The sequence below is a fragment of the Etheostoma spectabile genome, chromosome 23 (genome assembly GCF_008692095.1).
Source record: "Etheostoma spectabile isolate EspeVRDwgs_2016 chromosome 23, UIUC_Espe_1.0, whole genome shotgun sequence".
Taxonomy (NCBI): domain Eukaryota; kingdom Metazoa; phylum Chordata; class Actinopteri; order Perciformes; family Percidae; genus Etheostoma; species Etheostoma spectabile.
This window is the reverse complement of record NC_045755.1, coordinates 19,074,176-19,089,105: the sequence shown is the minus strand read 5'-3', so window position 1 is coordinate 19,089,105 and position 14,930 is coordinate 19,074,176. Positions and strand designations below refer to the sequence as shown.

Below are 14,930 nucleotides of genomic sequence, written 5' to 3'. Positions count from 1 at the left end.
AGTCCTACCATCTACTGTAGCTAACACACTGACTATGGAGACGTACCCCATACAACCACACTCTAAACTGATATCCATTTTAGCAAAACTGCCAAAAAAGGGAGCGCTGCATTAAGGCAACTGCTGTGCAGTCGTCATAGGAACGGAGCTAAAGCACAGCGTTTAGCACAGTATCGCATGGCCTTGAGTCTGTTATTGCTTTTAAACAACACTCACCAATTGTATTGGACATTTAGCAAAGATGAATGCTTTTCATTTTCACTTAATAATATTTTGCGCTCTCTACTGACAAAAGTAGTTCCCTATTCTCTTCCTTTTGATTCATTCATTCTTTCTTGCTGCATGGCGTCTCTCTTAAGAGGAGTCATAGGTCTCTCCAATGCCTGCCTCATCTTTGTCCCCCCCCCGCAGGGATTTGAACCTCTGCGTGGACTGTCAAAGAAAGAAAGCATCTTTACAAATGGATCTTTTTGTTTGAAGCAGAAACGGGAAGAGGACCAACAGACAGTTCTCTGTTTGTTTTACTATTCATTTCATCATCGGCTTTGTGTTAAACACGTCGCTGAAAGCTTTTGGGGAAAGTTTTCATTCAGCCTCCGGGTTTGTGTATGAAGGAGGGGGGGGGGCACTTTGCACTGATATTTACACTGATCCAAATGACATGCTCTCTTCCACAAAACAAGAAAATGAACTATACAATCATCAAAAAAACTATTTAGAGGTCCGACTAAACAGAAATATAACCGAATGATTCCTAACTAATTCCAACATTTTCTGATATTAAAGTGACGCCAAGCTCTTTTAAAATAAGACAGTGTGTAAATTCCTTTATTTGTTCATTTTGGGTTGTTTTATTAGTTGAAAAGCAATCACTTTGGTCTATGTACGAATAAATCAATCAATCTTTGGTGTTTTAAAGCGGAGGTCATACTGATTTCAAAAGAAATTCAGATATAAATACAGTATATGTATCTGATGAAGAGGAAAACAAACCTGTGAATTCATGTGTTCATTTTGAACAACCAAAAATACAAAAAATATCCGCAAATTTTACCCTAAGTCATCCCATAGTTGCCCTATTTAATTAGCAGCTATTTGTGTTTTATTTCCCTCATTATTACCTCATTTTCTAAGCTGTTCTTGATGAAAAAAAACAAAAAACAAATATAATGTCTTTTCGTAGCGGAAAGAACTTTTGGTTGCATGGCAACAAAAACTCCAGATGAGCAATGTGGTTTCTGCTTCATTAAAAAAAAAAGCATTTCTATTTGTTCACGTATTTATAATATAAAATAATCTTGACACAAGTTTTGCCGTCTGACAGGTGATTTAGAGTCTTTTATACGTATATTTTATATATCCATCTATCCAGTAGGATGCCGAGGATATCATGAAACACATTTCTTTGCCATGGCTGTTGATATGTCTCTTCATCTTTGTACTATACGTGCAATTGTTTAGTTCTGTGTGTATTTTTATTATTTTGAGCGGAGCTGCTCTGGAACGCAAAATTAATTTTGGTGTGAACAGACGATAAAGTTGCACCGCATCTCGAAATGGATTTATTTGTGACATTTGATGTAGATATTACACTACTAAGAGTGACAGCTGAGAGTGCAAATGTCTCGTGTTGTCTTGTTTGCTGCCGTAAGCTCTCTGAATTCTTGTGATGCAGTGTGCAGACGGATGACCCCGGGCTACTGACCCTCTTTCTGGCTGCCGGCGGCCCCTTGCTGCTGCAGCAGGGACTGGCTGTAGAGGGTGGGCAGCGCCGCGGCGGCATACTGCTGGATCCCTGAGTAAGCCTGCGTCAGCGCGTCCATGGTGCCTGCCGTCCCGTTGGTGAGCCCTGCGCCGCCCAGTCCTCCGTTGAGAGCCGCCATACCTGAGAGCATTTGAGCAACTTTACATAAAACCCAACAATAAAGAAAGAAGAGTGCACTTACTCATTAGCGCTCCCGTTAGAGGTTGTGTATTCACCACACACACCGTCACGCACACATAAAGACCCACACAACTCTTACTGGACATCTCACACGCACACACACGCGCACGCACGCCACACCCACACACACACACACACACACAACCAACACAACAACACACCACACACACACACACACACACACACACACCACACACACCACACACAGAAGACACACTGATACCACAACGACTTACACAGGACAACAAATTAAACATTTAAATTACAGTATGGGTGGAGCTGATGACAGCCAGAGCTGCACACAGGTGTCCTCCAAGTCAGAAGCATGCAGCGCACACAAAAAAGACAAAGACAAAACACCTGAATGATCACGTAAAAAAACCCACTTTGCAACACACTAGCAGGGGAGTGGCTGTGATGCAGGGCCACCTAAAGGGACACGTTTCCCCATCTGGTCTTAAAATAGTCCCGTTGGAGCTTTTGTGCCGCCAAGTTTTTAATTTGAAAATGGCCAACAAAGCCAAGTGGGGAGGAACTAAGGTGTGGTGGCTGCTGGCCCCCAGTGCCTGAAGCCTGAGAGAGAGGGCCTTTTAAGGACAGCCCACAGGAAGTGGAAGGAGCCAACAGGGGGGGTGAAAGGAACTAAGAACTAGGAATGAAGAGTTCGCAACAATATCCCTTTTTTGTGTGAATTTTTCACATAATGGTCCAAATACAGAAGGTTGACATAATCCTTCCAGGTGGCGTAGAGAATTATCCCGCCACACGGTCAGAGCAGCTCGGGGAAACATCGACAGCGAGGTGCTGATGTGCTTTTCCAGCCTGCGACAGTCTCACTTTAGGGGTCGAAGACAGGGCGTGGAGCGCGGAGGGAAAGGTGGACGGGGGGGGTGGGGGGCGTGGGTGTCTGGTTTGAAAAAGTGAAGGAACGCAGCGGTAACACTCATTAGCTGCTTGTAACGGCTTAATATCACGACAGAGGGCAACTTGTCTGGGGGGGTCTGACATTGGCTCGGCGTCCTGTCGCCTCGCTGTCTGACACAGTGAAATAAATTATCACCGCGGAGCCCCGGATTATAGGTCACTCATTTATTCAGGAATAATTGCACCGTTGACCTTTGCAATTCAATTAAGGGCCTAGATGTGTTTAAATGAGGGTGGTTGTGGGGGAGGGGGGGGGGGGATGGATGAGGAAAGGGGGCACAATGGGCGGAGAAGGGGTAGCCGGGACCAAAAGGGATGCAAACAAAAGTGACCCGTTCTTGTATTGAAAGGGACGAAGCATGTGGTGTGTGTGTGTGTGTGTGTGTGTGTCCTGTGTTTCTGTACCTGTGTGGGCTGGAGTTGACGCGTATATGATTTACACAGCGCATACAGCTACTCCAGCCGAGGACCGCTAAAGGTCAGAGGAGAATAATGTGGTAGAAGAGGCAGCGGTACAGGGTCTCTGCTGTAATAACAGGCACGCAGTGTGTGTAGTCCACACGACTCATATGTGGACAGAAACGTCCCTCCGCTCTGGATCCAAGCAGACTGTCAAATCAATACGGACAGCGGACTTATTTAGACTTAGCACTTGCTACTCTACCTGCTGCCATACAAATGCCTTTTATCATAAGTGTTTATTATTATTATTAAAAGTTTTGTATTATCTTGTCATACAGCTTCCTGGCAGGAATAAAGTTGTTGGCAGGAAAACTGTAATTTTTTAATGTTTTTTTTGGCATGACGATATTAACTTTTTGTGGTATCAACTTTGTACTTTGTGCATGAAAATGATCCCATTTGGCCTGGTAGTAGACGTGTTTGGTGCTTTCACCAGCCATACGTCTGTCATTAGTTACGAGCTGTGATGGAAAGATAGTAAGCAGAGGTAAAATGGATGGTTCAAAAACCCTGCCATCATGGCTCCAACCAGGAACTATAATATGGATCATTATTGTTATATAATAAGTTCGGAGTAGAATATTTCCTGCAGCCCCGTTGAAGTCTCCATAGCAACTGCTAGCAGCCAACGATGCCAAACAGTAAGGAGACATGACTCGAGTTACCTCAAATCTAGACTCAGTTGGAGCGGGACGGAGGCAGTGGTGGAAGAAGTATTCAGATCTTTTACTGAGGTAAAAGTACTAATACCACACTGTAAATAATACTCTGCTACAAGTTAAAATCCTGCATTGAAAGCGTCGCTGAAGTAAAAGTATGTAAGCTTCGTCAGGAAAAAGTACTCGATGCAGAAAAATCCTCACCTTTTTTAAACGGAAATTGAAAAAAAAGTGTTATAAGCGTAAAAAAAAAGGGTCAAAATTGCGTTAAAAGTGTGTTAAAAGCGCCAACTACAGGGTCAAAGGCGTCATAAAGAGTGTTAAAGGCATCAAAAAAAGGGTCAAAGGCCTCAAAAACCTCATCATTTCAGCCGTACTTGTCGGCTGTTAAAACTGTTGGGTAACAAAAATAAATGAATTCATCATAAAACATCCTATTTTATAAATAAATGTGTTTTGTGTGCATAGTGTTCATTTGTAAAGTAACTAGGAACTAAAGCTGTCAGATGAATGTAGGGGAGTAAAAAGTACAACATTTCTCTCTGTAATGTAGCGGAGCAGAAGTAGAACGTGGCATGAAAAGAAAGTACACGAGAAAAGTACATGTACCTCAACGTGTGTACTTAAGTACAGTGCCAGAAGACATGTACTCAGTTACATTCCACCACTACCGAAAAGACAACAGTGACGCAACAAAGTCGACGTGGAACAAGGACAACGGGAACGGAAACAGGCACAGCAGCGCTCCTACAGCAAGCGGAACCCAGGACACAACCAGGAAGCGGATGAAGAGATGGAGGAATGGAGGGATGGAGGAATGGAATGAAAGGATGAAATGTCGGCTGCCAGATGAGTCGATGATTTAGCCGGCGATGAGAAGAGGACAATTAACCGCCGAGTGAATGGGAGACGCAGAGAGACGACAGGAAGAACCAAACTCAGCGTGGTTTGGTTTGTACGTTCAGTGTTCTGAATACGTATATTTTTCCTTTCTTTTTGTCTATGATCTTTTCTTCTGTTTTTTTTTTCTCTTCCTCAATCTTTGTAATTAGACTTTAACTTCTAACTTCTTCTCGGCAGAAATGAATACATGATCAATTTCGCTATGGCTTAACAATTATTTTCATTCACTGTGATCACTCCGGTACCGCTATGGACGTCAGAGTTGGACAACTGCATTTTTATTTTTTATAAATACTCAGCCTTTGTTTAATAATATTAATTATCTAGTCACTTTTTTCTGTTCAGTAAAAAAGTTAAAAAGTTAAAAAGTGTTTTCAATGTGATGTTTTAGTGACAAATCCCTTTTCCTTTCTTTAAATTTGACAAAAATCAAGATTATGTAAGAAAAACTGTCAATTTTTCTTATTACTCATTATTTTTTGGGCTGTTTGGGCATTTTTATCAGATAGTACAGATAGACAGAAAATTGGGGAAGAAGCCCCACTGAAATTGTCAGTTTGAATTATTTTTACGAGCTATAGCTTAACTATTATTTTAATGTAGACCGTGATACAGTCTACATTAAAATACTTATTATTAATATATATTAAATATAGCTTACTGTCAAGTCAAGTCAAAAACAGCTCTGCTGGATCCGTTAAAAAGTGTTTTCAACGGGAAGTTTTAGTGACAAATCTTTTTTCCTTTCTTTAAATTTGTTGAAAAATCAAGATTATTCATGAGAAATTGTCAGTTTTTTTCTTATTTCTCATCATATTTTTTAAATCCAAAACCAACATCAATGGGAATCATAACGCCGTGTCGGGCGGCTGCGTCTCTCTGCATCGGCTCACAGTATTATGGTAGCGATGTTGCTGATGGGTGTGGGTGGGCGTAGCCAGGGTGCCATCTGCGTGGTGCGGGGGGGGGGGGTCTATATCCCTGCCTCGGAAATATTTTAAATCAATTATTTTTTACAAAATGTATCTCCCCCCCCTCAATGTGATCAATGATACTCCACTAATAGACCACATAGACCATATATTGACCATAGACCATATCACTAAAATAATATATACTGTATATAGTAGTAATAGACCATATGTAGACCGTAGATCATATCACTAAAATAATATATACTGTATATAGTAGTAATAGACCATATGTAGACCGTAGACCATATCACTAAAATAATATATACTGTATATAGTAGTAATAGACCATATGTAGACCGTAGACCATATATTGTATAGCTAAATTAATATATACTGTATATAGTATAGTAATAGTAAAGTATAGTAATAGTATTTCAAACTAGAAGTAGTATTTTAAAGTGTAACATGAACAGTGCATTGAGTGATAAAACAATGAAATTCATATTTGATGTATTTAACCGCTACCAGCGGCAGTTAACGGCGGGCCGGGTGCAGGTTTTAGCATGGCCGGCCGAGTGGCATTATATCCATCCGTATTGAACGGGGGATTTAATTCTTTGGCCTGTTTTGTCGTGCATGATCAAACCTTTTTCACAAATGGCACCCTGGTGGTAGCGGAGGTGCGGGTGAAGGTGGAGTGGCTGATGGCAGGGTGAATACTCACTGTTGACGCTACCTGCTAGTGCATTAATGTTGTTCAGGCCCACGGTCGCGCCCGCCAGGCCCTGCAGGGTGCCCAGAGAGGTCAGAGAGTTCATGGCGCTGGCGTTGGAGCTGGCTGTTGTGCCCGCCGCTGCGGGAAGAGTGGAAAGAGAGGGAGGAAGGGAGGGAGGGAGGAGAGGAAAGGGGTGGAGGTGAAGAACAAGATGGATAGAGTGAAAAGAAAGGGACAAGGACGGAGGCGAAAAGGGAGAGTAGGAGACAAAGAAGCAGACGTCTTATACAAGCTTCGACAAGGGTCCCTCGAGCACAGGTGAAGCTTTCTCATTAAATGCATATTAAAAACTCTTTAGAGGGTTTATGCAGAAGGTGCTACGTGTAGGATTTAACATGGCTTTGAAACATTCATGCTGCGACTGCAAACAACTGAAACCACTGCTGAGAAGACTGGCTGGCTAACGAGGTTATGGTTTCCCTGCTCTCTTTGTGTGTCTGTTGGATCAAAAAAAGCTTTAAACCATTTTATAGAAATTCTTTATTAGGAATAACCCCTTGAGGGGGTCCTTAGAAAAAAAAGAAAGAAAGAAAAGGAGTTTCCCTTTATTTCTTAGAAAGTAAAGGAGTCCTTTTAATGCCAATTGGTGGAAAGTAGATTCATTATCAGGGTTTGGCGGAGACAGCACCACCATGAGGACACTTTAGAAGGACTCCTGTTCTCGCTTTGCCAGGTCATCTACACGCCACGGAGCGGAGGAGGGGCTGGCTACTCCGCATTGCATTCTGGGATGGGAGAAAAAAACTTTGGGTTGGGTTTAATGGCATTTCTTTACACCAATCCCAATCATCAGGGGCGGCGCTAAGCTCCGCACCGAGCCGCTGGAGAATAGTCGTGCGAGAGAAAACTCCGATGGGACAGAGAGTCTAGCTAGCTGTCTGGATTTACCCTGCAGAGATAACCACAGTCCGAAGTGGAGCGTCATGGATGTGGACTAAAGTACTCTTAACTCAGCAAGACGGAGATGACGTAGAAAGTTCTTTGTTTCTTGGATTTCTAGGTTGAAGGTGAATCGATGTAGAAACTGATTTCCACCGTTCGTTTTAGAAATCTCTTCTTTTCAGCATTTCTCTTTCAAATGACACCATAGCACTCGTTGATTGACTCGCTGCTATGTGCCGTTTGATGCTGATTTGAATCCAAGTGCAGATTAAAGACCTGCATTTCCATTATTAAAATGCATTTAAGGTGTCTAATTTTGTACTTTTATGCACCAAAATGGTGTGTTTGTAGGTAGAAACTGTCTACATTTTGTATTTTTTGCCATTAAAATGGTCATTTTCTTTGGAAGGAAAAATTAAAAATGCATTTCTGCCATAAACATGTTGGTATACTTTACAATTTGTGAACCACAATTAGTCACATTTTGTATTTTTGGGATGAAAATTCACAGGATATATTTATTGGCCAGTAAAATTGAGAGATTTGCATATAATTGCATAAACGTGTCTATTTTGTAGTTTTTGGCATGCACATGGTGGGGCAGGAACTGGCCAATGTTGTTGTTGTTGTTTTTGCATTAAAATGGCAACAATCAGTATGTACTGTATTAGACAGGAAACTTGTCAAAATATTGTAACTTTCTGGTAACAAATTATGTAATTTTGCATTTAATTGTTACATTTTGTCCTTATTGCAGGACAACTGTCAAATTTGGGTGTTTTGGACAAGAATGATCACATTTTGGCTCGAAATAATAAAATTGTATAATAACCATTGACTACAGGCCCACTATATGTTTTTTTTATGTAGATCCAAATCCAAGTACAGATTAAAAAAAGAGCTACATTTCCATTATTAAAATATAACACTTGCAGCCTTGGCAGGGGTTAGGCCATGTATTCCAGTCGAGATTTGTCTGGTCAGATGTGTTCAGGGAGATGCAGGAAGGATTCTTCCAGTGCAAACAAAAGCCTTTTGATGATGAAAACGAATGCTGGGAGGCCGATGGAGGAACCACTTTGCTCCCGTTCGTGCATTGTTTCAATGGAACCAGTGAGAATGGAGAAAGGTCTCCGGCGTTCAAGGGAAAAAGGGATTTTGAGGCGACCCTTTGTCGCCACAGTGATCTCATTCTGTTATGGATCTACGGTAATGGGTCTCGGGGGATTCGAATGGCGCTCTGATGTATACAAATATTACAAGTAGCACCTTTAATTAATCTAACAAGTTGCAGCACTATGACCCTACACATGAACATGTGAAAATTAAAGGCAGATTAAAAAAAATAAAAACAGGAGATCAGGAGAGCACATACATGTATAACTGGAGTATTGCTGCATTCAAAGTGATGCTGTAATTGCATTAAAAAAACACACACACACGCAAATTAACACACAAGGACCATCTAAAAAAAAAGAAAGAAGCAGACCTACTGTTTACAGAAAGGCAAGAGCACAATCAGAGGAGACGTTTGACGCTTACAAACAATCTTCTAAAACTGTGTGAAACTTTTACAATTCTTTCTTATTTGCAGTATTTTGAAGTGACTTTTCCTCGAGCAGAGCTGGTCTTTAAATCAGTTGGTAGTGTGGTCAATGACACCAATAAACACACACAATTCAACACAGTGGACACAAACTCACACACACACACTCTCTCTCACACTCTCACACACACACACACACACACACACACACACACACACACACACACACCTGGACAGACACTGATGTGAAATGTGCCATCCATGAACTACTACGTGGTGGTGGTGGTGGTGGTGGTGGTGGTGGGTGACATGGCGGAAGTATGGTGCACAAAGCTTGGAACCTGGTTCTGTTTTCTGACAAGAGCCCATTTAACCCTTGATCTCGTCAAAGCGATGCCAACAAAGCTAGGGATTGTCGGGAAGACACGAAGAAATGAGCGGGTGTGTAAAAGCGGGCATCATGTCGGCACGTGGCGCAAAAAAATAAAATAAAAAAGTCGGGGCCTGTCTCCATGCAGAACTGTCTATATTTATCAAACTGCGTGGTTTCATTGACACAGTGCAGCACGACAGCCCACTCTTCACGACCGAGTAGCTCAACCGATGGGTGTAGACTACTCAGTTGACGGAGACATAAAAGACTCCGAGAAGAGTAGGCTGGCAGATAAGAAGGAGGGTAGAGAGTAGAAGAGAGAGAGAGAGAGAGAGATGAGAGGGAAAAGGAAAGAGAGACAGGAAACGTACGCGGCATGCAGTGTGAACCCGGCTTGGTGGAGGCAGGAAGTGGGGTGTGAGCGCGCGGGAGAAGGAGGAGAGATAGGGGGCTGCAGGTATTGTAGCTTTTCATATTCATGCTCTGTTGGGAGTGCGCTCCAAAAGAGAGAGCAAAAAAAGAAAAGAAAAAAAAAGTTAAAAAACACGTCTGCTGGAGCGAGGCCGAGCCGACATGAAAGGGGAGAATGACGGAGCAGAAACAGGGAGCTTGTCAAAAGGAGGGCAGCGGCAAAAAGACGAGGGCAACGAGAAGGAACACGAGGAGAGGAAAAGAAGAGGAAGAGGAGGGAGAGAACGAGGCAGTGTGGGGAGAAAAAAAAGAAAAAAGAGGAGGGAGGGAGAGAATTGAAGGGGGTGCGATTAACCTGAGCCGTTGCCAGACATCAAACCTGCTAGTTTTTAACCCCCAAGCAAGCAAGAGACAAAACACCAACAAGCTACAGCACACCACACACACACACACACGCACACGCACACGCACACGCACACACACACGCACACACACAGTCCTAAAGTCTCTACACGGGTCTCTGGAGCTGGCGAGTCAGGCACAGACAAAAAGAAACCATTAAAAATCATAAACGCACAGATCTGAACCGGACGGAAACATTAAAGCACAGAACACACAGACATGCACACGCGCACACATATACAGTGGATGGGTATGGCTTGTTGGTGGTGGTGGTGGTGGTGGTGGTGGTGAGGGCGTGAGGCGTTCAAAGACAGGAGGTAGGGCAGCGCATTGACAACACAGCATCGTGGTTGTTGTGTTAAGATGGAGGCCTGAAAAAGCGGAGACGGTGGATGCACACACCATGGGAATGTGCCAGAAACAACACTGACGGAGATCCAAACAATGGAGATGGTCAAGTGCTGTGGCGACGATGACTGGTTGATGGTTTCGGTGATGGCGGTGGAGTGCCGGGGGTCATGGGGGTCATGGGGGTCATGGGGGTGGGGGACGACAACACTGGTAATGGTAACGGTGGAGAGCGGACGACGTAGGCAGGCGTTGGCCCCAACCCCCGGCGTCGGACCCCCCCCACCCCCCCCAACCTGAGTCACTGCGGTGTTACCTGGGCTGGCCAATGCTCCCAGGGAGGCAGCGTTGGTGGACAGGGGGTTAGCGGTGTTGGGACTGGCTGAGTTTTGGGCCGCCGCCGCCGCCGCTGCTAAAGTGGCCAGGTTCTGCAACTGCAGAGCACTCATACCTGGAGAGAGGAGCCAGAGAGGGTGGTGTCAAACCTGGGGAGCGAGGCTGAGGCGTGGGCCGGCTCGCCTGGCTGGACCGGGACAGTGTTGCCAGAGGACAGTACCGAACACGAGTTAGCTGCCTGGTGTCCGGAGGGTAAGGGTTAGGGGTTAGTGTTAGGAGTGTGTGGATGTACTCTACTTTATATGTTGTTGTTTTCGCTGTAGCTTTAGACAGCTTTAGCGTGTCTTAGTGACGAGTCTGTAGTGTGTGAAGGCAAACCGCAGCAGCTGATTCCGCTAATAAGTCCCAGATGTGTTGGAATCAGAGAAAGCAGCTGTTGTGGTGTTTAGGTTTGGTGCATTTCTGTGAGGCAGAGCTGCTCTGTCTGGAGGCAGAAATAATCTCACTGACTTCGTTCAAAATTATATTTTTCTGCCTAAGGAAAGATCAGTGGAGAAGGCTCAAAAAATACAGTAGGTAACTAACCCTTATAGTCAAGTTATCCAATAATCTTGGCCAATTATATTACTTGGGATTCAACTAGAGCTCCTTCTTTGCTCAGCTAAGTTTCGCTTGTGTAAATCAAAGTCTGAATGGTCAAGGATTAGAGTCGGACTCTTGTGGGACTTTTGAGGCTGATATTGACATCTATAGTATGAAAGGGGCTCTTAGGGGGCCTTTCCAACATCTGTCTGGGGATAACAGATGAAAATAAGCATTTCAGGGTAATTTACAGTTCTTTCATTTCTGTCGATCAATAAACACGCCTTGCCTTTTGCATAAACAGTCTCCTTTTCACACGCTTTTTGCAAAAAAACAACAACTCCAATTTGGTTATCAATATCATTTGCAATTTTTACTTTTCAACATTCATGTGCAATATCACTTTGTATTACTTTTCAATACCACGTACAATATAAGATTACCATATCCTGCGCAATATCACTTCTAAATATAATGCACAGTATTAATTGTCAATATCATGCGCAGTATAACTTTCCAATATCATGCGCAATATAACTTTACAATATAATGCGCAGTATTACTTTTTATACGTTTTTGAATTTCATGTGCAATACAAGTTTACAACAGAATGTGCAATATTACTTCTAAATATAATGTCCAGTATTACTTTGCTATTTTAGTTTACTACTACTAAATGCTACTAAATCTTACTTTCATTGGTAGTCTATTGGGTGCTGGTGTTAGCATTGAGAATAAGATATACATATACATCTATATTTATATGTAGATATACATGTCTGTAATACGCAGACATCAGCCTTCTGTGGATAACAGTCAGGCTCTCGCCGCAGTGGCTTTTAGCTTTAAAAATATGAATTAAACTGCATCCTATTCAGCAGTCCCAGTGTATTTGAGGACACCTGCAGGCTGAACTCCCCTCATTGTTAATCTGCACGCTGGCATTAGCATACAGGCCTGTACTGAAGCATAATTAATGACTACAGGCCAACATCCAAGTGGTGGTGAAGCAAAGGCTATAAAACGCCTTCTGTGAGTACAACTAACCCTTTCACCTTACTCCTGAATGGGTGTGTTTGTACATGTGTGCATGTGTGCATGTGTGTGTGTGTGTGTGTGTGTGTGTGTGTGTGTATGCGAACATTACGAGGCGAAAACCCCTCATGAAGCAACAATACAGAATCAGTCACCAGAGTTCTTACCACGGAGGCGCTTCCTCGACCATGAGCTTTGTTAGAGTTAAGAGTTAAAGGGTGGACCACTGTCAATGTGAGTGTTGTGTCGTATATACAGTCTGAGTGTATATACAGTACCATGGGAATACGCACACAGCCCGCACACACACACACACACACACACACACACACACACACACACACACACACACACACACACACACACAAATAGACACACACAAACAAGACACCATGAAGAAGATCCATCTTGTTTGACACCGTGTTGAAGAGTTTGAGGTTGTAACATCAGAGATCTCCTCCACCCAGACATGCAGGCTGAACACAGCCAATAACAACAGATGGCTGAATTCATCACTGGGATTCACAGTTCCAATTGGTTAATTAAATATATATATATAAAAAAAAAAAAAGGCCACTGCCTGTTTCTAAAATCTCTGTTTTTTCCCCCGAGGTTGTCGTGATGAACAGCTGCAGCAGGAAGTGTGTGTGTGTGTCTGTTAGAGGGGAAAAACAACGTGTGTGTGTGTCTGTGTTCGCTGTAATGAGCACGTCCAATTGTGACCATTTTTGTGTTTTTTTACTCATCTGTGTTCACTTACGAGCACGTCGAAGCCAAAACCAATCTTGTTTTCGAAGCGATTTTCTCCAATTTTCTGTTATACATCAACAGCGCGAATGGATTTCTTTTTTTTACGGAGAAGGTGGGACAAACGCTCAAATCTCGCACTAATTCAGGCCGTGTTTTCATCTTTTTTTCCCCTTAAAACGCACCACGTGAGTCAGCAGCAGACTCCTTCTGGACCCTGCAGAGCGAGCTGCACTGACAGACGAAGGCTGTTCAGAAGAGCTCTCCTTCTCTTTATTAGGATTTAAAAGAGGTTTTTATTTCCCTGCCCTTTCCGAGCCTCCGTGGCTTTGACCACGGAGGCTCGGACCTACTCGCACACAAACGTTTTAGAGGTAATTCCTCTTCACTATGTTCACGATGCAACCAAATAAGTCCTTCCTTCTCTCACCATGGTGGCTCTTTCCTTTCCTTTCCTATTTCCTCATCCCATTCCTTAATTTCTTTCCTTCATTTGTTCCTTATGCTTCAGTTTTTTTGCGGTTTCCTTTCCTTTTTTTGTTATATTCTCTATTCCCCTTTTTCCTTTCATCTCCATCTTTTTTCCTTTCCTCTCTTTCTATTCCCAATCCTGTCTGCCCTTCCTTTATCCCATTTCTTTTATTCTTACCTGTCCTGCCTTTTCTATTATCAGGCTCATTTCCATTTGCTCTGCTCTTCTTTTCTTGCCTTTTCTCTTTCTCTTATTTTGTCCTTTCGCTTCCCTTTTTCCTGTCCTATTCCCTTCTTTTTTTTTCTCTTTCCCTATGCCTTTTCTTTTGCTTCTGGGCCCTTTACATCTTCTTCCTTTCCTGTTTCCTCCCCTTCCCTGACTTTCACTTCCGGCTTCCTATCACTTATTTCCTCCTCATTTTGTTTCCTTTCTTTTCCCATTTTCATTTCCTTCACTGCCTTGTTTTTTTCTTTCCTTTCCTTCTTTCCTCTATGCTCATATTTTTCTATGCCTAATTCTGTCGTATTTCCTCCTCTTTTTCCATTTTCTTTTCTTTGCCTCCCTGCATTTTTGATCTGTTTTCCTCCTTTCCAATTTTCCATATCTTAACTGCCCTTCCCTCCTCTTTTTTCTATTTTCTTTCCTGCTTTCTCTGTGCTTATTTCTTCCATGGTCTTTTACTCATCCCCTGCTCCTCCTCTTTTACCCTTTCATACCGTTTTCCTGTCCTCTCTTCCAATTCCCATTGCCTTACTTGCCATTTCCCTCCTCTTTTTCATTTCTTTCCCTGTCCTCCGTCTTCTATCTTTTCCTAACCTCCCTTTCTGTCCGGTCTTTGCCGTGGCCTTTCTTTCCACAGCAGCTCTCCATCTTTCTGTCTCTCTCTCTCTTTTTCCCCCATTTTTTTCTCAAAGCAACTCTGCTGCAATCCGCCAAAGGTTATCTCCCTCATTGAACATATCATTTCCAACCCAGTCATGAGGAGAGAGAAAAACGAGCAGGCCTGATACACAAATAACTGGGTTGGAGGGGAATAAAGTCGAGATGAAGCTGTACGTACGGAGAGAGAGAAGGCGAAGAAAGGGAGACAAATACAATCGACTCCCCACATCAGAGTCGGGAGTATCCGGGCCTGTGCAGATGGTGAGTGAGTGTGTGAGCGACTGTGAGCACATATGTGTGCAAGGACGCATGTGTGTGTGTGTGTGTGTGTG

The 14,930-nt window shown here is 43.1% G+C and overlaps 1 protein-coding gene across 23 annotated transcripts in view; it reads right to left on the bottom strand.

The window, feature by feature from the left end:
* celf2 (cugbp, Elav-like family member 2) overlaps positions 1 to 14,930 on the bottom strand; it is a 234,019-nt gene that overhangs the window by 6,727 nt on the left and 212,362 nt on the right. For 7 of the 23 annotated variants that reach the window (XM_032505261.1, XM_032505258.1, XM_032505244.1 and 4 more), the window contains 3 exons: positions 10,861 to 10,995; positions 6,532 to 6,660; positions 1,706 to 1,885 (listed from right to left, as the gene is read on the bottom strand). In XM_032505261.1, coding sequence (XP_032361152.1) covers positions 1,706 to 1,885; positions 6,532 to 6,660; positions 10,861 to 10,995 — 444 coding nt within the window. The remainder of the gene's footprint in view (positions 1 to 1,705; positions 1,886 to 6,531; positions 6,661 to 10,860; positions 10,996 to 14,930) is intronic. The other 16 variants (XM_032505254.1, XM_032505257.1, XM_032505260.1 and 13 more) reach the window with 8 other exon arrangements.